Below are 27,930 nucleotides of genomic sequence, written 5' to 3'. Positions count from 1 at the left end.
ACAATACCCCCACTGCAATCGATCCTGGGCGCGCCCCTGCCCGTCCGCCGAGGCCACCCCCACCCCTCCCTCACCCCACGTTGTGTGGTAAGGTGACTACGATAGTTAGTACCTCGGTGCACCGGCCCGGGGGCGGTAGCGGTGGCAGAGACTCGAGTGTTTACAGCAGCTCAAGAGGCTCTCTCAGCACACCTCAGGACGGGTGAGGTGTCCCTCCCGGCCTTTGAGCTGCAGTGTGTGACGGGCGGCTCCGGCAGGCGCGTGGCGGAGCGGACGGTAAGGCAGGTGGTTTGGTGCTGTGGCAAGTGGCGCTGTTTATATGTGCTCTGTGCTGGTGTGGGCGAGCGGATCGGACGCTGGTAGTCAGTCGAACGAGAGCCAGGCGCGGTGGCGTAAACAGAACACAGGCTGAGACGGACTGTGTTTGAGCGAGACGGGTATTGTTCTGGTCGGAGTTAACAGGGCGAGCCAACAGTGAACTATCGAATCATTCAGTGAGCCATCACGCGTCTCACCAGTGAACTCAGTGACTCGGTGCCGGACTCCGCTGAGATTTACGGACTCTGCGACTGCAAACACCCTAGACTCTAAGGTGACATTGAGCTGTCTGAGGCGAGGATTTTATGTGTGGATGCTGGTAACAAACATCGTAAGGTTGTGTTGCGAAATCTCAGCTGGTGCACGCATCGGTATCAGTGAACCCCGAGCGATGCAAGTGTGTAGGTGTTGATATCGTCGCCAGCTCATCATCCGCATAAGGAAGGGTGATTCATTTAGGTTTAGCCAAGTTTTGAAGACTTCACAAGACCGCTCATCAAGGCTTCGCACTCATTTGCCTCAGTCAACATCATCCTCAACCTCACGCATCCTCCGCCATGTCAGAGCTACACCCGCCCATCTCTCCCCCTTCGTCTCCCGCCTCTGGAGAGGCAGGTCCGCTGCCGGGCTGGCGGGTCTACCGGCGCCGCTGGGCCATCCTGCTGCTGTTCTGTCTGTACTCGATGACCAACGCCTTCCAGTGGATCCAGTACGCCATCATCAACAACATCGTGGCGCGCTACTGGAACGTCTCGGCGGCCACCGTCGACTGGCTCTCCATGGTCTACATGGTCGTCTACGTGCCGCTCATCTTCCCGGCCACGTGGCTCATCGATAAAAAGGTGGGTACCTGCCACGTGGCTCATCGATAAAAAGGTGGGCACCTGCCACGTGGCTCATCGATAAAAAGGTGGCACGTGGCGCGGGGACGCTGTTTGCACGCTCCTTGACAGCGTATAGTGCAACTAAGAACGAACACATAGCATATGCTTGCCTTCACCTTTTCATAAAAAAGAAATAACTAATAACGAGTTAACAATAAGGCGCTGAAAGAGACTTGACTTTCTCCGTCCATAGAAGCACTAACGATTTTTTCGCTGTCCTTTCGTGAAAACATTTTGATATGAGCCATATTGTTGGACGATCCTGACAGAGTTATTCTTTGTTACCGGAGCCAATAGACAATGGTTCAGCCTTAAGCTCTCTATAAGAAGCTGCAGATCATCTCTATTGATCATCATATCGGTTATAGAAATATTCCGTCGCCATGTCACGTTCACCTCTCATGGCATTGATTCACCGAACAATGAGCATATCAGCGTCCAGCAATCTTCCCTCAGTCCATTCTCACTTCAGCAAGCAGCAGTCGTACACATTATCAATCATGGTCATACGAGGGTTCATAAAGGCCGCATGTCATTGTTGCCTTTACAGCATGAAATCAGATGTTTGTGTGGGGGCTTTATCATATCGTATCGTCATTTGTCGGAAGGTGCAACCGCATCCTAGACAGACAGACAAGATAATGACAATTTATGAGACAACAATGACAAAAACGAATCTAAGTTCAACCTCTCTGCAGATATAGTCTAATAAACGCGCACGAATGGCGGAAATGTTTTGTTTAGCTTAGCTATTACTTTCAATAAATGCTACCGGAATACTCGTAGCTTATAAAACAACTGCTCCGCTTAAATTTGCATCCATAATTTAACACTTTTAGGTGACTTCCTGAATTTACTAAACCCTGTATGTTTTTTCAACCTTTACTTAAGGCATGATCCTATAGAGGTAATCTTGCAAATCTTTACCGTCTATACTGATTGCACATCTCAAAGCTACCTTCACCCCCCCCCCCCCACCACCACCACCACCACCACCGCCATCACGTTCATCCGTCCACCTTTCCGCAGGGTCTGCGGGTGCCGATTCTGCTGGGCTCTTTCGGCACCATGCTGGCCGCCTGGATCAAGGTAGGCAGCCTCTCCCCCGACCGCTTCTACGTCACGTTCATAGGACAGACAGTAGCCGCTGTGGCGCAGATCTTCGTGCTCGGAATACCGGCCAAGCTGGCGGCGGTGTGGTTCGGTCAGGACCAGGTCTCCTCCGCCTGTGCCATCGGAGTCTTCGGCAATCAGGTGAGGGGTGGAACGGTTTGTGGCTGGGCTTGCGGTCTCTGGAAAGGTGTCTAATGCAGTGTTGATTTGAGGTTTTAGGTAATTGAATTATGACAGCTGGACAAACTTTTTGATGGACGTCTCTATGTACATAAAGAGAGAAAATGGTGGTTTTATCAGCGGTTAATACAAATGGTTTTCACGGGCCTGAGCTAGCTCCAGCTGCCCTACTTCCGTTTAATTTCAGATTGGAAACGCGATAGGCTTCTTGATCCCGCCGGCCATCGTTCAGGACTCGCAGGACCTGGACGAGATCGGACACGACCTCTCCATCATGTTCTACGGCCAGGCGGCAATCACCAGCGCTCTGTTCATCATCATCATCTTTGGTGAGTTCCGAGCCAAGAAGTGAGGTGTTTCGATGGTAGGAGCGCGATCTCACCATGTGCGATGTGATATGTAGCGATATGTATGTGGGTGTACTCGTATGTCGTCTATGCCAATAGGGTTGGGACCTATCTGCATGCTCTGTATGTTTTGGTAAAATAAAAAAGCTCAGAATTTTTAATGATTTAATTTAAAATCACTTTGTTAAAAAAATGCCTAGTTAGTTCAGAAATTAATTATTTGTGGCTGAAAACGACTTGCTTCTGATTGGTCGGGCTAATCATGACGTCACATGTAGGTATATAACTGTCTGTATATTTGGCGCAGTTGAGACATACATTTTCTATGTATTTTCCTATGGTAAATCGGAGTGATTGGTCGTGTTTTCAGTGTCTCTTTATTTTGCGCTGGTATTGCGTGGCTAAGAAGTTTTATCAAGAATGGCATATACTAAAATGTTCCTTTAATAATGGAGCTTCAATATCTGTGAGTTTTATTGGCAAGCGAAAACTGATTTCGTTGTTAGGTCAATATTCAAATTATTTTACGGGAACAAGTTGGCACTTTTCTTGATTTTTGCACTCAAATCGCGTGCGATTCAACTGTATTGGAACTTGCAAAGAAGCTTGGTGATTAATTAACTGTGTTGTTATGGCACTGTTTGCAAAGCATGCAATGAAACTCTGCCAAAGACTTAGCTACATAGCAATGCCTCAAGTAATACGCAGGAGGGACAGAATTCAGAGTCCGATCGAGAAGAATCGGTGCAAATGCTACGAAGACCAGGCAGCTCTGATACAATAGCTATAGTCGTCTCACTACTCTCACTCCATTAGACCAGCTGATTCCTGACAGCACCGACTCGGATGCAAAGATGGAGCTCATCTTCCAAGCCAGAAACCAGTTCTTTGATGGAAGATGTGATGCTGCCTCTGTCTCTACTTTGTTGGCCACTTTGGACGGGGCGGAGCTCCGCTCCTTGCGTGAGCGGTTATTCGCCTGTCATCCAGAAATAGTTCCTTCGTTTGCTGACCGTTCCCTGATAAGGTGCAATACGGGGAGCTGTAATCAGGGAAGTAACTTTCCATATGAAAGGGGTGCAGGTGCACCCCCGTCCCCATCCACTAGAAGTGCACCCCCATAGGCTAAGCGGCGCCCCACACGCCGCCCCACACGATTAGCTCTAGAGCAGATGGCGAGGGTGATTTCTCGGCTACATTCCATCTCGGCGTCGTGATGCTTGTGGGCTTGGAAAGCGTCCAGTCGTATGTAGGGTAGTGTAGGGGTAGGGTTGAGTTCAATAAGGTCCTTACATTTGAAAGGTTTGAACAACCCGCAATCAGCACAACATACCACAAGTTAAATAAAAAACTACCAAACTCCGCCCAACTAATATTAATAAACATTACAGCCAAACTAATGGCCTAAATAAAAATATATCTCAAATCCTAGCAGTTATCGCGGGTGATGGCGCCATGAGTTGCTATTATCCAAAACAGATGCAAATAAACATGTTTGTATGTCCTATGTATGTTTGTTTTAAAAACGTTGCAGCGGCGCTGGGAACTGCAGTCTTAGATCTGGGTATGTTTGGCATCTGCAACTCTTCATATACACATTAACCCTATTTCGGACGGGGAGACCTTTCAGGATTTTCTTGTACAATTGCCAAACGCCGCGAGACATTTAGCTCATATTTGGTGACTTTTCCTAAATGCTCATTGCGCACATCTCAGCAAAAAAAAAATGCCGGGTCAGGTCAGGTCAGGTAACCAGAGCGGGTTTGTTGACCCCACCTCAGAAAAGTTTGCAAACACGTCAGAGCTTGAGTTTTTCACGAAGTTATTTCCTCTCATCAAGTCTTCAAAACAGTACCTGCAGTATGTGTCGTTTGTATATCTCAGAATTTTTTATCCGTGACCTGAGGTTAGGTCAGAGTCGTGACCTTTACATTGCAAGCCTATGGAAAAGTATTGAAATGCGACCTGCACCTCGAGTAAACGAGTCAAAACCACCCAATTCTTTAAGATTTATGACAAATTATCTTATCTGTAATGATCCAGGTGCCATTTACTGACAGGGACACCGGAGAGGGTTATCTGAGCCGAGATCATGTGAGGTGATATCTACCATACATCAATGCTCACAATACTTACAATATTGACAATGCTTTTGCTTACAACACTTACAATACTTACGATGAGACCAGCAAGCACTCAGCCGTTACAGTTCTAACTTCTGTTTCGAAAAACGACGTTCCACACATTCGCTGCCAGCATAACATGTATTGTTTGACAGTAACAAAATACAATTGACATCTGAACCCCAAACGGAACGCCATCCACTCAAATTTTATAACCCTGACCGGTCAGGGGGCGAATGGAGGTCATTTCCTGGGCATTACACTCAGCCCTTGCACAAAATATCTCACCTCACAGTGATCATTACAACAATAGCACCGACTTGATAGTGGATTTCAAAGTACTTGCATCAGCTCTTCCTGCTATTGCAGACGATCATCTCCTCAGGGTAATGTTGTTCGGGACATGAACGAAGATCGTTTTCGGAGTTTCATAAGTGCTACTGCAACAGCCTGGCACAAAACAGGACTTGTACGCTCTTCTCTGCACTTTGCCCTTCAGTATATCACAAAAGAATTGTTTAGAATCCATCTTACGCTTCTTTCACAGTCTCCCTTGCCACCGTAGGGCGTAGATAGATTGCTGTTGCTGGTAAGTTAAGGCACGGTAGATAGAGATTACCTCGGTTCTCAACGCCTTAAGTTATTTTCATAAAAAAGAACAAATAAATGATCAATAAGATGACAGGAATGTAAACATTTTAATCGTAAAGTAGTCCAAATATTGGAATGAGCTTTTGCTTTTCAGCATCCCCCGATTCATCATTTTTATCATTTGAAAATTCGAGGTACATAAAATGTTTATCACGCGCTCAATGTTAAGTGGGAATATATAGTTCGTTTTTCTTAAGTTTGCCCCTCACTGTAAACGTCTTTTTGAACACAGCACGAGAATTGCTAGCTGAATTACTGAGAAAACTGGTTGGCGCACATTGATTTCACCAGATTTCACAGACGATCAATTTTATCAAATTTGTTTACTATTTCACAGACTCATAGCTCGTATTTACCCATGCCTACAGCTCCAAAGTGATAGACGACTTCTCAGGAATTAAGTCTGAACTAATTAATAAATTGCACGGCGCTTAACATTAACGTTACATCGTCGGTGTTCAAAACTTATTTTGAAAATATTATTCATATCTCCAATACAATGTGCGCCAACCAGTTTTCTCAGTAATTCAGCTAGCAATTCTCGTGCTGTGTTCAAAAAGACGTTTACAGTGAGGGGCAAACTTAAGAAAAACGAACTATAGTACACGGCAGACACATCAATTTTTGACACTGAACATTTCATCATAATAAGAGATATTAACCTTACTCTCATATTAGCCAAAAGATATAAAATTTCAAAAAGACAAAATACAGTTTCGGGAGCTTTCGGCTTTGCGCCTTTATCAACCGTTATGTATTATTTAGATCACTTTCGTCACAAACTTGCATGGAACAGAAAATTCGAATTGGTACGAACATGCAGAAATCACACACGCACTTCCCAGCTACTCTTTAAAAACGCATCTATGCAAAACTTACAGAGACATAAAAGATTTATCTTGAAGTGCAGAACAAGATAGTCATGTCGAAAACATGAGTCATACGTTCAGCGGAGATAGTATATATCGTGGGTACATCATCAATAATGGGTCCCGACCCCCCGACCAACATTAAAAATATGGAGATAAGCATATATGAGGTAAGTACATGCATGCATACGGTAACAGAAGTGTACAACAGCACAACCGCACGGCGCACACCCGCGCACACAAGTTTCCACGGTCAGTCAGTTTAGATATAATGACCACTCAGATGATAGGCCAAGACGAGGTTTGCGTGTTAAGAGTGGGTTGAAGTTCGCGAATAAAAATGGATTCCCAAATTTTTCTATCTGGGCCGTCTTTTGACACATGCAGAATCTTGATTGAGACGTTTGAGCAGTCCAGTTGCACAGAGTGTTTCGTTTGGTGAAGGCCAAAAGGGGTGTCTAGTTTGTTGTTTTTTGCATCTCTCATGTGTTCATTATATCTAAGCCTGACAGATCGGCGTGTTTCACCGACATACACAGACTCGCCTTGTGCGCACAGTTGACATTCCATCTGGTACACCACATTCTTTTCATGACATCTCCCACGCAACCCTGCCTCACAGCATGGACTCTTCCTGCCCCCACCTGGGCAGGGTGCTGGTTGGTAGGCCGCCCGCACTAGTTTTTGTTTCAGGTTGGGACCTCCTTTCCATGCAACTTTCAGGTTGAGGTGACTAGCCCTAATGATACCCTCAATCCTGTGGCTGAGTGCATCATCAATGAATGGAAGCGCAAGATAGACGGGGGCAGAGCCCGATCTATTCGGCCTTAGGCGGTTATCACGTTGGGCTTCGTGTTGGAGCCTGCTAACTAAGTGGGGCGGGTAGCCGTTCTTTGTGAATAGGTCATGGATGAGTTTAAGGCTACGGGCTCGTGGTAGACCAGGGGAAGAGATTTTGATAGCACGTAACGTTTGTGAGCGGACGGCGTTTTTCTTAGTCGACATTGGCAGAGCTGAAAGGTAGTGAATTATCACTGGTGATGCCATCGGTTTAATGTATAGCTCACTGGAGTATGCGCCTGACTCAGAGATCGATATTTTTGTGTCCAAGAACGCCAATACTCCAGTGTCACCGGTGTGTTCTATGGTGAACTTGATGGTGGGATGGACCGTGTTTAGGAAATTGAAGTAGTCGAAGAGGGCGTCCCTACCATGCGTCCAGACTCCGAACACGTCGTCGATATACCGTACGTACAGTGAGGGCTGTAGACGACTAGCTGACAGAAACATGGACTCTAAGGCGTTCATAAAGACTATCGCTAGCGGGGGGGCCACCCTGCTGCCCATCGCTATGCCTTGCGTCTGTCTGAAGTAGTTCTGACCAAAGCGAACGAAATTGTTGGTCAAACAGTGCTCGAGTAGCTTACGCATGCTGGACAGCTCCAGACCAAATGTTTCCACTCGGTCTACGTGGTGTTGTAGGAGTGTCAGCGTGGCATCAATGGCCTCATTTATAGGGATGTTACCGTATAGGTTAACGACATCGACACTGAACAGTATTGTGCCCCGTTCAAACCCGTGCGGATACTTAGCTGAGATTGTCTCCAGGAATTGTGGCGTGTCTTTCAAATGCGCTGGCACATGCGGCAGGAGTTGTGTCACCACTCTTTCTAACAGCCACGTTAACTTATCAACAGGGTCACCGTAGGCCGACACGATAGGTCGAAGTGGGATGTCGTTCTTATGATCCTTGGGGAGTCCATAAAGTTCCGCTGTTCTGGAACATTGCGGGATAATCGCCTTGACCAAGCGCTCATCTACTTTCCCGTCCATAGTTTCATGGATGATGCGCTTTGTAGTGGCCTCTAGCCTAGGTGTGGGGTTTCGTGGCACTACCTCGTAGCTGGAGGTGGTAGACTCAATCTTACTAGTGTAATCAGATGCATCCATTAACACTAGTCCCTTACACTTGTCCGAGGGTTTGACTACCACGTCTTTGTTTTTGGCTAGCTGACGTATAGAATCTAGCTGGGCACGTGTGTAGTTTAGCATCGGTTTTCTGTGACCTTTGTAAGCAGCCGTGACCTTTTGTTTTACCTGCTGTAGAAGGGTTTCCATTTGTTTACACCCGAGAGGTGCCTGGCTGCAGTCACCATCAGGAAAACGGGGCTGGAGCTTGCTGGAGTAAGAGGACTGACCACCAGGATCCTGTTGACGTTCTTGGCTGTTTGACACGTCTGCTGGTGGCTGCTGCTGCTGACGATGGTGCCGCACTTGTTCTTCCTCCTCTTGTTGATGAGGTTGGCGCAGCTGTAACACTTGCTGCTGCTGCTGCTGCTGCTGCTGCTGCTGCTGCTGTTGTAGCTGGTGCTGCTGTTGCGCTTGTTGATGTTGTTGCTGGCGATCAGTGGGCACTCCATTGGCGTGGTGTTGTTGATATCGCCTACTTTCAATGTTAGCTTTCCATCGTAGAGCGTAAACGCCGCGTTCTACACCCGATTCTACTTCCTTAAGGACGGAAGATGTGACTGTCCGGGTGAGAGCAAACTTGGGGCCACGGTCCAGGAGTTCGGAGAGATTGGCATCCACTGGAAGGCTTGAAAGGTTCTTCATAGTTTTGTTTGTGGTGCTGACGTTATCAGAAGGAGCGGAAGCGGACGGTTCCGTGGGAGGTCCCGTGGAGCTTCTTGTTTCGACGTGTGAGCTGCTTCCGTTGACACCACGATGCTGGGAGTTGGGTTCTGTTTGCATCCTGAAGGCTTCTTGTGTTCCAGGAGTGGCTATCGCCCTATCACTTGCTTGGCTGGCCAGAAGGCGATTGAATTTGTTGATCAGTCTTGTTCTATTCTCTTCGCGCTGCTTTTCGAAGATCAACCCGCACTGCCTTTGGAGCCAAGGCCAGAGGTTGGGTCGTAGAAGGTTGCAGTGTTCTTCTTGGCGTCGTTTTTTCTCGTAGCAGGTAAGCCTGCTTACGGAAGGCTTCTTGGATCGCCTCATTCAACATTTCTTTAGAGAAACGCCATCTTGTGTGTCCATGCTGTGAGGCAGGGTTGCGTGGGAGATGTCATGAAAAGAATGTGGTGTACCAGATGGAATGTCAACTGTGCGCACAAGGCGAGTCTGTGTATGTCGGTGAAACACGCCGATCTGTCAGGCTTAGATATAATGAACACATGAGAGATGCAAAAAACAACAAACTAGACACCCCTTTTGGCCTTCACCAAACGAAACACTCTGTGCAACTGGACTGCTCAAACGTCTCAATCAAGATTCTGCATGTGTCAAAAGACGGCCCAGATAGAAAAATTTGGGAATCCATTTTTATTCGCGAACTTCAACCCACTCTTAACACGCAAACCTCGTCTTGGCCTATCATCTGAGTGGTCATTATATCTAAACTGACTGACCGTGGAAACTTGTGTGCGCGGGTGTGCGCCGTGCGGTTGTGCTGTTGTACACTTCTGTTACCGTATGCATGCATGTACTTACCTCATATATGCTTATCTCCATATTTTTAATGTTGGTCGGGGGGTCGGGACCCATTATTGATGATGTACCCACGATATATACTATCTCCGCTGAACGTATGACTCATGTTTTCGACATGACTATCTTGTTCTGCACTTCAAGATAAATCTTTTATGTCTCTGTAAGTTTTGCATAGATGCGTTTTTAAAGAGTAGCTGGGAAGTGCGTGTGTGATTTCTGCATGTTCGTACCAATTCGAATTTTCTGTTCCATGCAAGTTTGTGACGAAAGTGATCTAAATAATACATAACGGTTGATAAAGGCGCAAAGCCGAAAGCTCCCGAAACTGTATTTTGTCTTTTTGAAATTTTATATCTTTTGGCTAATATGAGAGTAAGGTTAATATCTCTTATTATACTCATAATGTCTCTCAAAACTGTGCTAAAAACCATTCAAGATAATGAACACAATGTTAACCATAGAGAAGCACTGATAAAAAGTCTCCTTCTGGCTCCAAAACTTGCAAACAACATCGAACGAATATCGTTTTTAGTACAATGCAGAAAGTCACACATAACTCCCAAGTTCATACAGAACGTCCTTACGAAGACCTCCTCCATTTCAAGATTAAGCATGTCTTTTGAAGCTAAGAAAAGACGTTTCTCTAAAGAAATGTTGAATGAGGCGATCCAAGAAGCCTTCCGTAAGCAGGCTTACCTGCTACGAGAAAAACGACGCCAAGAAGAACACTGCAACCTTCTACGACCCAACCTCTGGCCTTGGCTCCAAAGGCAGTGCGGGTTGATCTTCGAAAAGCAGCGCGAAGAGAATAGAACAAGACTGATCAACAAATTCAATCGCCTTCTGGCCAGCCAAGCAAGTGATAGGGCGATAGCCACTCCTGGAACACAAGAAGCCTTCAGGATGCAAACAGAACCCAACTCCCAGCATCGTGGTGTCAACGGAAGCAGCTCACACGTCGAAACAAGAAGCTCCACGGGACCTCCCACGGAACCGTCCGCTTCCGCTCCTTCTGATAACGTCAGCACCACAAACAAAACTATGAAGAACCTTTCAAGCCTTCCAGTGGATGCCAATCTCTCCGAACTCCTGGACCGTGGCCCCAAGTTTGCTCTCACCCGGACAGTCACATCTTCCGTCCTTAAGGAAGTAGAATCGGGTGTAGAACGCGGCGTTTACGCTCTACGATGGAAAGCTAACATTGAAAGTAGGCGATATCAACAACACCACGCCAATGGAGTGCCCACTGATCGCCAGCAACAACATCAACAAGCGCAACAGCAGCACCAGCTACAACAGCAGCAGCAGCAGCAGCAGCAGCAGCAGCAGCAGCAAGTGTTACAGCTGCGCCAACCTCATCAACAAGAGGAGGAAGAACAAGTGCGGCACCATCGTCAGCAGCAGCAGCCACCAGCAGACGTGTCAAACAGCCAAGAACGTCAACAGGATCCTGGTGGTCAGTCCTCTTACTCCAGCAAGCTCCAGCCCCGTTTTCCTGATGGTGACTGCAGCCAGGCACCTCTCGGGTGTAAACAAATGGAAACCCTTCTACAGCAGGTAAAACAAAAGGTCACGGCTGCTTACAAAGGTCACAGAAAACCGATGCTAAACTACACACGTGCCCAGCTAGATTCTATACGTCAGCTAGCCAAAAACAAAGACGTGGTAGTCAAACCCTCGGACAAGTGTAAGGGACTAGTGTTAATGGATGCATCTGATTACACTAGTAAGATTGAGTCTACCACCTCCAGCTACGAGGTAGTGCCACGAAACCCCACACCTAGGCTAGAGGCCACTACAAAGCGCATCATCCATGAAACTATGGACGGGAAAGTAGATGAGCGCTTGGTCAAGGCGATTATCCCGCAATGTTCCAGAACAGCGGAACTTTATGGACTCCCCAAGGATCATAAGAACGACATCCCACTTCGACCTATCGTGTCGGCCTACGGTGACCCTGTTGATAAGTTAACGTGGCTGTTAGAAAGAGTGGTGACACAACTCCTGCCGCATGTGCCAGCGCATTTGAAAGACACGCCACAATTCCTGGAGACAATCTCAGCTAAGTATCCGCACGGGTTTGAACGGGGCACAATACTGTTCAGTGTCGATGTCGTTAACCTATACGGTAACATCCCTATAAATGAGGCCATTGATGCCACGCTGACACTCCTACAACACCACGTAGACCGAGTGGAAACATTTGGTCTGGAGCTGTCCAGCATGCGTAAGCTACTCGAGCACTGTTTGACCAACAATTTCGTTCGCTTTGGTCAGAACTACTTCAGACAGACGCAAGGCATAGCGATGGGCAGCAGGGTGGCCCCCCCCCGCTAGCGATAGTCTTTATGAACGCCTTAGAGTCCATGTTTCTGTCAGCTAGTCGTCTACAGCCCTCACTGTACGTACGGTATATCGACGACGTGTTCGGAGTCTGGACGCATGGTAGGGACGCCCTCTTCGACTACTTCAATTTCCTAAACACGGTCCATCCCACCATCAAGTTCACCATAGAACACACCGGTGACACTGGAGTATTGGCGTTCTTGGACACAAAAATATCGATCTCTGAGTCAGGCGCATACTCCAGTGAGCTATACATTAAACCGATGGCATCACCAGTGATAATTCACTACCTTTCAGCTCTGCCAATGTCGACTAAGAAAAACGCCGTCCGCTCACAAACGTTACGTGCTATCAAAATCTCTTCCCCTGGTCTACCACGAGCCCGTAGCCTTAAACTCATCCATGACCTATTCACAAAGAACGGCTACCCGCCCCACTTAGTTAGCAGGCTCCAACACGAAGCCCAACGTGATAACCGCCTAAGGCCGACTAGATCGGGCTCTGCCCCCGTCTATCTTGCGCTTCCATTCATTGATGATGCACTCAGCCACAGGATTGAGGGTATCATTAGGGCTAGCCACCTCAACCTGAAAGTTGCATGGAAAGGAGGTCCCAACCTGAAACAAAAACTAGTGCGGGCGGCCTACCAACCAGCACCCTGCCCAGGTGGGGGCAGGAAGTGTCCATGCTGTGAGGCAGGGTTGCGTGGGAGATGTCATGAAAAGAATGTGGTGTACCAGATGGAATGTCAACTGTGCGCACAAGGCGAGTCTGTGTATGTCGGTGAAACACGCCGATCTGTCAGCCGTCAGGCTTAGATATAATGAACACATGAGAGATGCAAAAAACAACAAACTAGACACCCCTTTTGGCCTTCACCAAACGAAACACTCTGTGCAACTGGACTGCTCAAACGTCTCAATCAAGATTCTGCATGTGTCAAAAGACGGCCCAGATAGAAAAATTTGGGAATCCATTTTTATTCGCGAACTTCAACCCACTCTTAACACGCAAACCTCGTCTTGGCCTATCATCTGAGTGGTCATTATATCTAAACTGACTGACCGTGGAAACTTGTGTGCGCGGGTGTGCGCCGTGCGGTTGTGCTGTTGTACACTTCTGTTACCGTATATGCATGCATGTACTTACCTCATATATGCTTATCTCCATATTTTTAATGTTGGTCGGGGGGTCGGGACCCATTATTGATGATGTACCCACGATATATACTATCTCCGCTGAACGTATGACTCATGTTTTCGACATGGTTCTGCACTTCAAGATAAATCTTTTATGTCTCTGTAAGTTTTGCATAGATGCGTTTTTAAAGAGTAGCTGGGAAGTGCGTGTGTGATTTCTGCATGTTCGTACCAATTCGAATTTTCTGTTCCATGCAAGTTTGTGACGAAAGTGATCTAAATAATACATAACGGTTGATAAAGGCGCAAAGCCGAAAGCTCCCGAAACTGTATTTTGTCTTTTTGAAATTTTATATCTTTTGGCTAATATGAGAGTAAGGTTAATATCTCTTATTATACTCATAATGTCTCTCAAAACTGTGCTAAAAACCATTCAAGATAATGAACACAATGTTAACCATAGAGAAGCACTGATAAAAAGTCTCCTTCTGGCTCCAAAACTTGCAAACAACATCGAACGAATATCGTTTTTAGTACAATGCAGAAAGTCACACATAACTCCCAAGTTCATACAGAACGTCCTTACGAAGACCTCCTCCATTTCAAGATTAAGCATGTCTTTTGAAGCTAAGAAAAGACGTTTCTCTAAAGAAATGTTGAATGAGGCGATCCAAGAAGCCTTCCGTAAGCAGGCTTACCTGCTACGAGAAAAACGACGCCAAGAAGAACACTGCAACCTTCTACGACCCAACCTCTGGCCTTGGCTCCAAAGGCAGTGCGGGTTGATCTTCGAAAAGCAGCGCGAAGAGAATAGAACAAGACTGATCAACAAATTCAATCGCCTTCTGGCCAGCCAAGCAAGCTGAAAACAAGTTGAAAGAACGTTATGCAAAAGCATCTTAAAATATTCCACACTTAGGTTTTTTGGGTATTAGGGTAAACTGGCTTAGAGGCGAAGCAGAACGTCTGGTTCATGAAGAACACACACAGTGTTTCACATAGACCGAAGACACGTGCTGCTTCTTCGCGTGCAGTCTTAGTGGCCCCAGGGGGCTTCAACTCGACCAACACCGGTTCTTCAGTCGTTCTCCCTAGTCACGTGATATTACGTCACACCAAGCGCGCGAAAGATAAACCCTTTGAAGGTTTTGCACGAACTAGCATCGGGTTTAAGAAGAAGGGGTTGTGGTTTAATCAGTGTAATGGCTTTCATCAAGACCACGCCCGCGGTACCACGTTCTAGCGTCCACCGGAAGCGATCGCCATTTTTCGATCGCGTTGGATCACGCTTTGTGCAGTGACGAGCGGCTGGTGCAAGATTGGGTGAATGGCAAGTAATCGAATATTGAAGAACTGAAGTAAGGTTAATTTTTGGCTTGTCAAGTGTTGTGTATTATTTATATTACTTGTGATTGACAATAATAAGCAATATCACAACGCTCTTCAAATGCATGGATGAATGCATTGGATGAAGACAATTCATGTGCAAGACCATTCAATGCAGTAAGTATTTATATGTTGTATAAATGCCCCATAGCTTAAATTATGCATGTGGTATTTAGACAAATCTTCCAAATGAAGATAAATCAGGAATAGAATCAGCTTGCCATTTTGGGGTCAATTGATTTAGGTATAAATTTGGCTGATTTTAATAAACATATGTTCTTGCTGATTAGTGCAATATTTTATCTAGCTGCACTTTATATATCAAGTGCATTATTTTATTTTCGGAGTAGGCTCATGGTCTCTGAAGTCAATCTAAGTTTTTTTACTTCCTGCCTGTTGAATAACGCATCCGCCCGACTCTTCATTCCAGGGGACGAGGCCATCTCCACTCTGATTGAGGCCCTGGAGTCTGAGGAGAGCGTCCTGGCGCGCGGAGACGTCGACATCGTCGAAAACGCTGGCTTGAAGCTGGTGGTGGAAGGAGAAACTGTATGTGATTTGGGAGAATGCGATATCGCCAACCGGCTGCTGACATGGGCGACAGCGCTATACATACTGTGTTTGGGAAAACATCCACTTGCTAAAGCTAAAAATGTGTTCACTTATTTGGCTCTGGAGTTCTTTGGCTTGGATGTGTAAGGCAAGTGACACGGCCGAATGGAAAGCGTTCCTGCAGGCTGATTGCGGGCTGATCGCAGGCTGAATGCGGGCTGGTTGCGGGCTGATCGCATGGATCGCTGGTTGCGGGCTGGTTGTTCCTGACTGGAGACTTGCAGGCTAGGATTGCTCAGAGTAAAGAGGAAGGTAATACATTTTAAGGTGTATCAAGTACTGTGTTTGCGCAGCAGATGTGATGGCGCAGATCGATAGCCATGCATGGGAGGTTCAATAGACGAATGAACGGGGATTTTGCGGTATTGCAATAGAACTGAAAGGGTTCTACAACCGATATTCAGAACACAGGGTGGTTTCCCTATAAACCTCAGGGACTTCTTCACAGACCCTTTGGGGTTCTTATCTAGGTGCTAAGAACGCTCTTATTATAAACCCTAAACCTCACCAAGAGTCTTTGGAAGAATCGTGTGGATTCTTTTCATGAGAATGCAAAGCCGTCTACGTGAAGAGCCATGGGGGTTCTGAAAAACGGTGGCATAACATTTTACCCCACAGGGGTCTAAATACCCCTGTACGTTCTTAACGTTCTTCCAAAGTGTTTTCAGTGTAGGGCGATAGCCACTCCTGGAACACAAGAAGCCTTCAGGATGCAAACAGAACCCAACTCCCAGCATCGTGGTGTCAACGGAAGCAGCTCACACGTCGAAACAAGAAGCTCCACGGGACCTCCCACGGAACCGTCCGCTTCCGCTCCTTCTGATAACGTCAGCACCACAAACAAAACTATGAAGAACCTTTCAAGCCTTCCAGTGGATGCCAATCTCTCCGAACTCCTGGACCGTGGCCCCAAGTTTGCTCTCACCCGGACAGTCACATCTTCCGTCCTTAAGGAAGTAGAATCGGGTGTAGAACGCGGCGTTTACGCTCTACGATGGAAAGCTAACATTGAAAGTAGGCGATATCAACAACACCACGCCAATGGAGTGCCCACTGATCGCCAGCAACAACATCAACAAGCGCAACAGCAGCACCAGCTACAACAGCAGCAGCAGCAGCAGCAGCAGCAGCAGCAGCAGCAGCAAGTGTTACAGCTGCGCCAACCTCATCAACAAGAGGAGGAAGAACAAGTGCGGCACCATCGTCAGCAGCAGCAGCCACCAGCAGACGTGTCAAACAGCCAAGAACGTCAACAGGATCCTGGTGGTCAGTCCTCTTACTCCAGCAAGCTCCAGCCCCGTTTTCCTGATGGTGACTGCAGCCAGGCACCTCTCGGGTGTAAACAAATGGAAACCCTTCTACAGCAGGTAAAACAAAAGGTCACGGCTGCTTACAAAGGTCACAGAAAACCGATGCTAAACTACACACGTGCCCAGCTAGATTCTATACGTCAGCTAGCCAAAAACAAAGACGTGGTAGTCAAACCCTCGGACAAGTGTAAGGGACTAGTGTTAATGGATGCATCTGATTACACTAGTAAGATTGAGTCTACCACCTCCAGCTACGAGGTAGTGCCACGAAACCCCACACCTAGGCTAGAGGCCACTACAAAGCGCATCATCCATGAAACTATGGACGGGAAAGTAGATGAGCGCAATTGGTCAAGGCGATTATCCCGCAATGTTCCAGAACAGCGGAACTTTATGGACTCCCCAAGGATCATAAGAACGACATCCCACTTCGACCTATCGTGTCGGCCTACGGTGACCCTGTTGATAAGTTAACGTGGCTGTTAGAAAGAGTGGTGACACAACTCCTGCCGCATGTGCCAGCGCATTTGAAAGACACGCCACAATTCCTGGAGACAATCTCAGCTAAGTATCCGCACGGGTTTGAACGGGGCACAATACTGTTCAGTGTCGATGTCGTTAACCTATACGGTAACATCCCTATAAATGAGGCCATTGATGCCACGCTGACACTCCTACAACACCACGTAGACCGAGTGGAAACATTTGGTCTGGAGCTGTCCAGCATGCGTAAGCTACTCGAGCACTGTTTGACCAACAATTTCGTTCGCTTTGGTCAGAACTACTTCAGACAGACGCAAGGCATAGCGATGGGCAGCAGGGTGGCCCCCCCGCTAGCGATAGTCTTTATGAACGCCTTAGAGTCCATGTTTCTGTCAGCTAGTCGTCTACAGCCCTCACTGTACGTACGGTATATCGACGACGTGTTCGGAGTCTGGACGCATGGTAGGGACGCCCTCTTCGACTACTTCAATTTCCTAAACACGGTCCATCCCACCATCAAGTTCACCATAGAACACACCGGTGACACTGGAGTATTGGCGTTCTTGGACACAAAAATATCGATCTCTGAGTCAGGCGCATACTCCAGTGAGCTATACATTAAACCGATGGCATCACCAGTGATAATTCACTACCTTTCAGCTCTGCCAATGTCGACTAAGAAAAACGCCGTCCGCTCACAAACGTTACGTGCTATCAAAATCTCTTCCCCTGGTCTACCACGAGCCCGTAGCCTTAAACTCATCCATGACCTATTCACAAAGAACGGCTACCCGCCCCACTTAGTTAGCAGGCTCCAACACGAAGCCCAACGTGATAACCGCCTAAGGCCGACTAGATCGGGCTCTGCCCCCGTCTATCTTGCGCTTCCATTCATTGATGATGCACTCAGCCACAGGATTGAGGGTATCATTAGGGCTAGTCACCTCAACCTGAAAGTTGCATGGAAAGGAGGTCCCAACCTGAAACAAAAACTAGTGCGGGCGGCCTACCAACCAGCACCCTGCCCAGGTGGGGGCAGGAAGTGTCCATGCTGTGAGGCAGGGTTGCGTGGGAGATGTCATGAAAAGAATGTGGTGTACCAGATGGAATGTCAACTGTGCGCACAAGGCGAGTCTGTGTATGTCGGTGAAACACGCCGATCTGTCAGGCTTAGATATAATGAACACATGAGAGATGCAAAAAACAACAAACTAGACACCCCTTTTGGCCTTCACCAAACGAAACACTCTGTGCAACTGGACTGCTCAAACGTCTCAATCAAGATTCTGCATGTGTCAAAAGACGGCCCAGATAGAAAAATTTGGGAATCCATTTTTATTCGCGAACTTCAACCCACTCTTAACCCGCGCCCCGTAGGGCTACCGGCGGACCCTACCACCCGTAGGGGGGGCCCCCCTAAGATCTCGGAAAGTTACCGGCCGATTTTCAAAATTCAAACGGCGTTTGATAGCCCTACCCGGGAACTACCTTATGACCAAATTTCATTGACCTAGGTCAAACCGATGACGTCACAGGTCAGGTCAAAGGTCAGGTTTTCACCGTTCACAGGCAATTCAAGAAATGTGCTGTGAAATCGAGTAAATTGGTAATTTATTGAAAACCATCGATGGTATATTGTTCGTCAAACACATACCTTGCTATCTGAGGTCACTGATACCAGGTCAGGTCACAGCGAGGTCAGGTCACCGGGGGTCACAATATGAATGTGTCGTGTGATACATGTTTTATGGTCCATTTTACATGACAAATGCGATTATGTAGGTTAGGCAGCCTTTGGGGCCAGCCTAGGTCACGTTTTGGTGAAGGTCAGGTCAAGGTCAGGTCAAATTAGGTCAAATTTCAAATCTGATATTTTTGCATAAAATGGGTATCCATTCGATGCAGCTCGTCACGGGGAGTCTAATGGTGGTCTTTGTTTTGCTCTACGAGTTCTAGAATTGCCAAAAATTGAGTTTGAAAATTTGACGTCATCATTTTTGAACAGTTTTTTCGCTATAACTTGGCCAAAAAACGAGGTATCGATCTGAAATTTGGTATGTAGATAGAAGACGGTAGGTACTATCACATATATTCTGGTTTTTTCGAAACTCAAAAAACTTTTTGGATTTTTTGGCTAATATATCCAAAAAAATGCTTTTTTGATTTTTGAGGATCAAAACTCAAAAATTTAAAAAATCCGAGATAGCAGTTTTGTAGCCCTGTCAATTCTACACCTTTTATGTCTTGATCATTTTTCTTTATCTTCAAAGCTGTAGGCCTGACAGGTCTTCTCGCGAAGGTCTTTTTTCGGTCGAAAATGACAGAACATGACGTCACTCTGACGTCATTTGTGGCCAACCTATCACAGCCTCTGGAAAAATTTTTGGTCACAATGTGTAAAATTGATGCCCGGAGGGGTCCTGAAAGTTTGGTGGCGATATCTCCAGCCGTTTAGGAGATATCGACCGAAAAGGACAGGGGGGGGACAGGGGGGGCCGTTTCGGCCCCCCCCCCCCTACGGGGCGCGGGTTAACACGCAAACCTCGTCTTGGCCTATCATCTGAGTGGTCATTATATCTAAACTGACTGACCGTGGAAACTTGTGTGCGCGGGTGTGCGCCGTGCGGTTGTGCTGTTGTACACTTCTGTTACCGTATGCATGCATGTACTTACCTCATATATGCTTATCTCCATATTTTTAATGTTGGTCGGGGGGTCGGGACCCATTATTGATGATGTACCCACGATATATACTATCTCCGCTGAACGTATGACTCATGTTTTCGACATGACTATCTTGTTCTGCACTTCAAGATAAATCTTTTATGTCTCTGTAAGTTTTGCATAGATGCGTTTTTAAAGAGTAGCTGGGAAGTGCGTGTGTGATTTCTGCATGTTCGTACCAATTCGAATTTTCTGTTCCATGCAAGTTTGTGACGAAAGTGATCTAAATAATACATAACGGTTGATAAAGGCGCAAAGCCGAAAGCTCCCGAAACTGTATTTTGTCTTTTTGAAATTTTATATCTTTTGGCTAATATGAGAGTAAGGTTAATATCTCTTATTATACTCATAATGTCTCTCAAAACTGTGATAAAAACCATTCAAGATAATGAACATTTCATCCGTAAATGTTTTAGCATAATTTAAAGTTAAAAACAGCGCGAATGGCAGAGTGAAGCAAACAACATCTTTCACCTATTGATATAACATGTAATCTGTGGTGCGCCAGATGCGCCATTATTTGTCAGCCGCAGAAGGTGACATGTGACGTAACAGCATCAAGAGCATCTTTTTTCAAGAACTTTTCAAAACAAGTTTCCTATCTTTCTTCCCCCATTTCTCTCAGCTTATTGATTTTATGAGGCAATGGTATGCACCATAAATTCTGTGAAAATAGTTTGATCATTTTCATGCATTCTTAAAAAATCGAGTTCCCAACCCCATTGGCAACCAAGCAGGAGCATGTTGAACGGAAAACACGACTGATTTCGCATCATCAAACGCCATGTTTCAATTAGGTCGTACCTGAGCTCTTATCCGCGAACCGCTTGCAAATTACTTTATTTGTTTTGACTCAAAGCCCACATCACAAGTAAGCGCACATTTGTAATGTGTATCCCTTCGTCAGCCTGATACCTATGATCGACCACGTCTCACTCTCTTCTGCAACTTCCCAGTGTTCCAGAACGAGCCAAAGCTACCTCCATCACCGGGTCAGGCCGCGCTCAAGGTCGCTGAGCCGCAGAGCTACGGCGCCAGCATCCTACGTCTCTTCAAAAACTACAGCTTCGTGCTGCTGGTCATCACGTACGGCATCAACGTGGGCATCTTTTACGGCATCTCCACGCTGCTCGGGCAAATCGTGCTCGCACAGTTCCCGGTAAGGCGGGCGGTTGGGATGAATGCTTTATGAATGAATGCCAGCGTTTCCCTGCACATAATTTGTTTATGTCGAAGCCAGAGAGCATTAATGGTCAGAGCTGAAAAAACTGCATTAGGGAGACGCGCAACTCAATGCGCACGTCCAAAAGATCACTGCCGGTGCCGCTAGGCTACTGTTACGAGTAAAGTAAAGTTACTTTCGATCATTTCTCGTGAGACATTATTTTTTCAATCATTTTTTTTTCACACATAAGAGCACATTTCTGAATTATGGTCTTTATCTAGCTTAGCAAAGCTGTTGCTAAAATATTCATACCATGACGTTGGTACATCGGCTCTAAATTAAAACATACATTCCCATTTACATCCCATCATTGCTGCACCAGCTGTTAAAGTCACATTCACGGAGCCCATACGGCCGTCAAACGTCATAGAATGTTATAAAACATCTGACCTGTGTCCTCTCTAATCCCGGTCTATAAACGGACGGACATCATCTGGGAGCTGTCATAATACAACAGTTGTAAATGACAGCCGAGTCGGGAGCGTTGAGTACATTGTGACGTTCTTCCGGTGGCTCTATACAAGTTGGAGCGTCTGTGGCGGGCACGGCCGCAGGTCTGAAAAAAAGATATTTATAGCGAAAGCTGATATGCGGGATATTGGAACGGTGCTTTATTATATTGTCACGCATTGTCAGATTTCCTAATGAAAGCAGGTACTCATGTTGTATATAACTTGCCTTTCAAACCAATTTTGTGCATACCCTTTGTGAGGTCTGCCCGTCATCCTTTCTCAAACGAATTTTGAGATTGGGCAGCTGCCAGGCTGAATATTTCCAGGGCCATCACGTTTCTAAATGATGACCTCGTCTAGTTAAATGGGATTCAAGCCGCCGGGCTCAGGATGGGGCAGCAGCGCGCTCCCGAAGACCGCCATCCATCGCAGCTCGTAAAGTGGCCTAATCACGGAATCTGAGGACGACTTTCCTCGACCACTGGCCAGGTTTATCAGTGGTGACTGCTGCCCCATTTATAGATGTTTGATTGGTCAGAGGTCATCCTTATTACAGTGTGGAAACGGGAAAATTATACAGAGCACCTCCCTGTCCGTTTGTTCCTTATACGATTGGCATACCTTCAACAGGCACCCATGTTACATGTATTACGACTTAAACGTAATTAATCAACCCAAGTTTTTCTTTTGAAAAGGTCTAAACAAATATTTTGGGATGCTGACATCTAAAACGATTACCTTACCAGTTACCACCCTCGTTTCCTCCTTAGGACAATTTAAAAGCACACTTTTTCGGCCTTCATATAGGAAGCTGCAGCGGGCTTACATCGGGCAATTTTTACCTTTTTTAATGCCCGCCACTCATTTATCAGCGCAATATTCATACCTTTTAATCTTTCACACGGATATCATATTTCCCTCGCACACACCCTGGCCAGCTTCTTGTGTAACATAACGAAGTGTTTATGTTTGACAGGGTGCCAATGAGGACGCGGGACGAATCGGTCTGGTGATCGTGGCCACCGGTCTGGTCGGCTCCATCCTGTGCGGCATCTGGCTCGACAAGACACACCGGTTCAAGTACGTCAGCACGGAGGGCAAAAGCTAACTTACAACCTCCATCCCGAGTCGCAAGCCCTTCATCATCCCTCTTGTTTTGATAAAACTAAGAATTATAGATGCGTGCGAAACACAACAATCGAAGTTATTTCCTTCAATTCTAACACAAGTGAAACATGAAATCGCAATTTCAATGTATGAAGCTAAGAATTATAGATGCGTGCAAAACATGACAACCGATGTTATTTACTTCAATTCTAAAACAAGTGAATCAAGAAATTCTCATTTCAATGGACGGTCGTTGACGCTCAGAGCCCAGAGGCCGGTGCATAATGTGCTGCGAGGGTTAATGGAACTGAGTGCCTGGAGCTCGGTCAGGGTCTCTCGGGAAACCGACGACGACTCGCAGGCCTGGCAATACTGGCATCCAGGTCAGGCGGCGCCGCCTAGCTGTCGAACCACGAAACTGAAGTACGGAATAGCTGTGCTGAAACAAAACACGCCCTCTGGCCTGGCATCACTTCAGTTTCTCTAGATATTATAAGCAGATATATTTCGTAAACGATAAGGAAAGCTATTCTTACATGTCCGTTATCCTCACCACGAGAAGGTCGTTTCATTCTACAACCTAAATGTTTCGTATGGAAAAATTAAAAATACGTTTCCTGGACATGAACTGTCAATGAAAAGCTTCTTCCGTTTTCCCCAGGATCACCACCGTGCTTGTCTACATCCTGAGCGTGGCCGGCATGCTGGCCTTCACCTTTACCCTCCCTCTGGGTCACATCAGCGTGGTCTACATCACATCTGGCCTCCTGGGCTTCTTCATGACCGGCTACCTGCCGCTGGGCTTCGAGTTCGCGGCGGAAATCACCTACCCGGAACCGGAAGCCACCACTTCCGGTCTGCTGAACGCCTCTGCGCAGGTGTTCGGCATTGTGCTGACAATCACCGGCGGCTCACTGATGTCAGCGTGAGTGACCGGGTGTTTGGGATGGAGGTGCTGGAAGGCGGGTGGGTATCCAATGGTCAAAGCTGAATAAGATTGATAAGCAACGCGTTTCTTTAGAAAAAAGAACTTTTCGTGTAATGTAAGTCCAGCGAACTCACATCTACACGCATGATATGCAATGGGATGTGTGTAATTTCATTTTGATGAAAATGGTATATCAATGGCACAAGTATCTTATAGCGAGACATAAATGTTACCCAAAACCTATGCAGCTATAAAAAATACCTATCCCTTTTTATAGACCGGACCATAGATGACATAATTCATGCTATCTAATGACCGGACTGCAATCTTAGTGGTTTGTGAATTCACGAGACACCTTGTCTGTCCTTTTGGTTACATAACGCGCTTTTCCTTCTCCCTCAGATACGACGAGCAGGCGTGTAACCTGCTGTATGCCGCCACACTGGTGTTGGGGGTCATACTGACTGCGATCATCAAAGAAGATCTCCGACGGCAGAGAGCTCACGAGACCCACAGTGACGGCGTCAAACTCGAGAGTACTCGGATGCGAGAGACTGAGAGGAATTGACGGATTGAGGGACTGAGGGAGAATCTGTTGGGAGGGATTCTGAGGGTCGAGATGGGAAGATAACAGCGACGGTGTCAAACTGGAGAGTACTCGGATGTGAGGGGCAAGGCTGAAACGGGAAGAAGTGTCCGTTCAGTGGTGGCTACAAAACGCACAGTGACGGTGTCAAACTAGACAATACTTAGATGCGAGGGCCCCAGAGTCGACACTGAAGGAGAGGTCCCACGAGGCGCCCAACTATTGTATGTATAAAGAAAGAGTGTGCATACTTGGATGTGACCGGTAGGTACTAAGCCTGAGGGTCGACACGAGAAGAGTGTGCCCACGTGACAACATTTGTGTCAAACTTCAGAGTACTCAAATGTGAGGTTCGACACTTGACAGTGACACGCTCTTGTGTGTTGAAGAGGATGTGAAGGGTGCATGCTGATGGGAGCCCCGAGATCTGGTGGACAACACGTGCTGGCGCTCAAGTTTGGCAGATGGAACTGCTGTTGGTAAACGCGTATTCTGACTTCTGACAAATATGCTGATGCTGAATGAAGGAATGTGTTTGTATGCTTGTATAAATGTACATATTAGAGGTTGTCCGACCCGAGTTTGGTGAGCAATAACACTTGTGGCCTTTATTTGATTTAACGGCTCAACAAACAAAGTGAGTGGAGACTGGAGAGTATAGACCTCCTGTGTTTGCTGCGTATGCGTAAAAATTAGCAAGCAAGTGAGCAAATAATTAAACAAGGTTGTGTCATACCAGAAGTTGTAAAATAAAAGTAGCCAGTGCCATCGTCTCCTCTGAACACTGAATGAAAGCAGCACAAGAGACAGGTAAGTACATACGGTCTAGAACTCATGCCGTTGACGATTGATACATGTTGCTTTACCCGAGTGGTATCGTGGAGCAGAGCTAGTTGCCGTCATGCGTACCAAAGTCCGGCATTAGCAAGGTTTGCGTACAATTTCGTTAAAGGTAGTGTGCCACCTTTGAAAGATTTCCCATTTTATTTTTCCTAGGATAAGAAGCTTCTGTTTTTACCTAATATCGCAAAAAAATCAAAAATGGGCCTGGAATAGTGCCTTTTTCGCCTAAAAGTTTTTCGGTTTTTAGATATGTATAACAACTGTAGTGGGCTCACCTGCAAACAGGCGTCGGGCAACAATCGCGAATGCGGCGCACTTGTGACAATAAGCAAAGGTCATTATAGTGTTACGACCATACGACGTACGGGAATGAGTTATCAGCTGTCTAATCGTAGACAACACAATGTCGAGCCTTAAACTGTAAGCCCGTATTGTATTGTTTCTTTTATTTGGCTGTCGAACATTATTTATGGTTTGAAATATGATTTTATGTAAAATAATTGATATGAAAAAGCCGTCTTTTAAGTTATGACCCCATTTCACCACACGCAAGTGGCAGAAATGACAATGATCAGCTGACGCATTTTTCTTGGCCGAAGTCAGAGCGCGCGGCCCGACGCACCACGCGTATTTGGAAATTCCGACCTCGACGAGCATCAGAAGCCACCTAACAGGCGTGTTCGAAACCGCAGGAGATGATGATGAACGGGTTTATCGAAACTTGATTGGATGAGCATATCGGTAATAGCGATTTCAGTGTGTGCATTTATTGTTCATAGTGGTGTGAAATGTGGTTGGGGTACGACCGACAACCCGTCGGGGCGAATTTCGCACTGGGGTACTCAAAATTTGAAGAATTTAAGACGTTTCCATGAGTTTTGAAGGTATGGATAAGTTCTAAAAATCCGGTTCTCCTTATCTGGGCCATTAACTCCATACGGTCCAAGAAAGCTGGCACACTACCTTTAAGTTGAATTGATACCATAATAAGGTAATTGCAAGTTGCAACGGCACATACAAAAATCAAACGCTAAGCTTCAATTAATTTTGTTCTGCAGTGAGCGAAAGCAAAGTGGTCGCAAGGTGATACTTTTCTCATCTGTACCCACAGTCCACTGCATGCTAATGAAATGCAACAACAGTTCCCTACAATTAATAGTTCCGAATAATTCATACCAAGATTCCAAGACCGCGCGCGTCCAGTCCGCTGGAGCCGGCGAATGCGATGTTAGACTAGCCCGCAATACCTGCGTGCGCCGCGGCGCAGCATTTCCCGTTTCACTGTCGATGTCATGGGGAACTCTGACAAAGCGCCCACAACACATCCCCGCTCCCCAAAGATCATGGGACTGGAGCACTGGCGGAGCCACAATGGCGGATCCAATGGCATTAGTTGCACAAGCATCTCTTGCAGAAGCCGAAATATGTCTTTTCTTCGTTTTCTTTGCAATTTGCATGGAAAGAAACGTTAACCCGCGCACCGACGGGGGTCTGCGCCAACTTAGTACCGACGGGGGGGGGGGGCGGATGACCGCCCCCCCCTGAGATCTCGAGAACGAAGCAAGATAGCGACAAGCGGTAAACGGCATCGGATACGCACGGACAAGGTCTACAATTTTTACTAAGGTCATTTTCAGGTCAGGTCAAAGATGACGTCACAGGGGTCGAAAAAGTCAAAATGGCGGCGCTAGATATGGAGAGGGTTTTTCTCGAATAACTTTCGAAGTAGTCAAGATAGGAACAAACTAAGGGCATCATCGTGATCCTCTCGTCAATCCGCATCGAATGATATATATGTTGACCTCGAAAGGTCAAGGTCAAAGGTTGACCTCAGGTCACGTGACCTCGAGGTCATCATGTATATCATTCGATGCGTCTTGACGAGCTGAACACAATGAAACCATCCGCGCGGCTGTATCTTGTTCCTGTAAGGAGTTATTGGCAAAAAACCTTTGGTGACCTTTGATGACGTCACATGACCTTACAGCTGCCCAACAGCAAAACAGACCTCAAGGTAGTGAAGGTTGATCGTATGTGAAGTCATGTATGGTATATGGGGCCATTCCGACCCGTTTTAGTGGTAAAAACAGGGGGTTGATTTTTCCCCCATTGACTTATAATGGGGAGGTCGCGAAATTGACCTGACCTTAGGTCACCGACATCAAAATTCCGAGATATACAAATTGTAGCTACTAATGACCTAATAACATCCTGCGACTTTCAAAGGCCTCCGACATCTACTGTAGCTCTGGCACGGTGACAAAGTTGCAAAAAAGTGACTTGAGGTTGGGTCATTCAAAGTGACCTGGTGACCTGACCTTAAAAGTTAGGAAGTTCAAACTTGCACACCATGTGTAAAATTGATGAGAGAATAGTCATACCAAATTTCGCGGCGCTACGCGCCGCGGTTTTCCCGCTATCCGCGAAAAACCTCAGGGGGGGCGGATATCCGCCCCCCCCCGTCGGTGCGCGGGTTAAAACTTGTATTTGGATAAGGGTATTGCAGCTCTTTGGATCTGAAAGTGATTTAAAGTTTGCTATCTTTTGTGACTAATGCGTGCTATGCATGCCATAAACTACATCTTTTTAGGCGCAATTTCAAAAAAAATTAATGCCAAATTCAAAACGTTCACGCGCATTTCGAACGAACACTTTTTGAATTTGGCCTTTAACTTTTTGAAATTGCGCCTAAAAAGGTAAAGAAGGCCAATCGCCAATAAACCAACCAAGATGAACTGACTGGTTAGTTATTGCTTAGCTGCAACTTACTGTGCTTTTCGACAATTGGGTTTTACTCGCGCTATTGGGTTGCCTA

General features: G+C 46.5%; 1 protein-coding gene across 3 annotated transcripts; it reads left to right on the top strand.

Moving 5' to 3' along the window:
- Positions 1-82: 82 nt before the first annotated feature.
- Positions 83-25,038, top strand: LOC122392011 (feline leukemia virus subgroup C receptor-related protein 1-like). Of its 3 annotated transcripts, none has more exons than XM_043386422.1 (7): positions 83-1,160; positions 2,232-2,456; positions 2,683-2,824; positions 20,931-21,133; positions 22,628-22,731; positions 23,420-23,683; positions 24,089-25,038. In XM_043386422.1, exons 1-7 carry the CDS (start codon positions 876-878, stop codon positions 24,252-24,254), a joined length of 1,389 nt encoding a protein of 462 aa, XP_043242357.1. In that variant the 5' UTR covers positions 83-875; the 3' UTR covers positions 24,255-25,038. The 3 variants fall into 3 exon arrangements, with proteins under 3 accessions (XP_043242357.1, XP_043242358.1, XP_043242356.1); XM_043386423.1 differs by having other exon boundaries at positions 111-1,160; positions 2,232-2,291; XM_043386421.1 differs by lacking the exons at positions 83-1,160; positions 2,232-2,456; positions 2,683-2,824 and adding an exon at positions 9,961-11,430.
- The last annotated feature ends 2,892 nt before the right edge of the window (positions 25,039-27,930 follow it).

The sequence above is a fragment of the Amphibalanus amphitrite genome, unplaced genomic scaffold (genome assembly GCF_019059575.1).
Source record: "Amphibalanus amphitrite isolate SeventyFive unplaced genomic scaffold, NRLGWU_Aamphi_draft 000465F_arrow, whole genome shotgun sequence".
NCBI lineage: Eukaryota > Metazoa > Arthropoda > Thecostraca > Balanomorpha > Balanidae > Amphibalanus > Amphibalanus amphitrite.
Note: the sequence above shows the minus strand (reverse complement) of the source record. Positions and strands in the feature narration are given on the sequence as shown.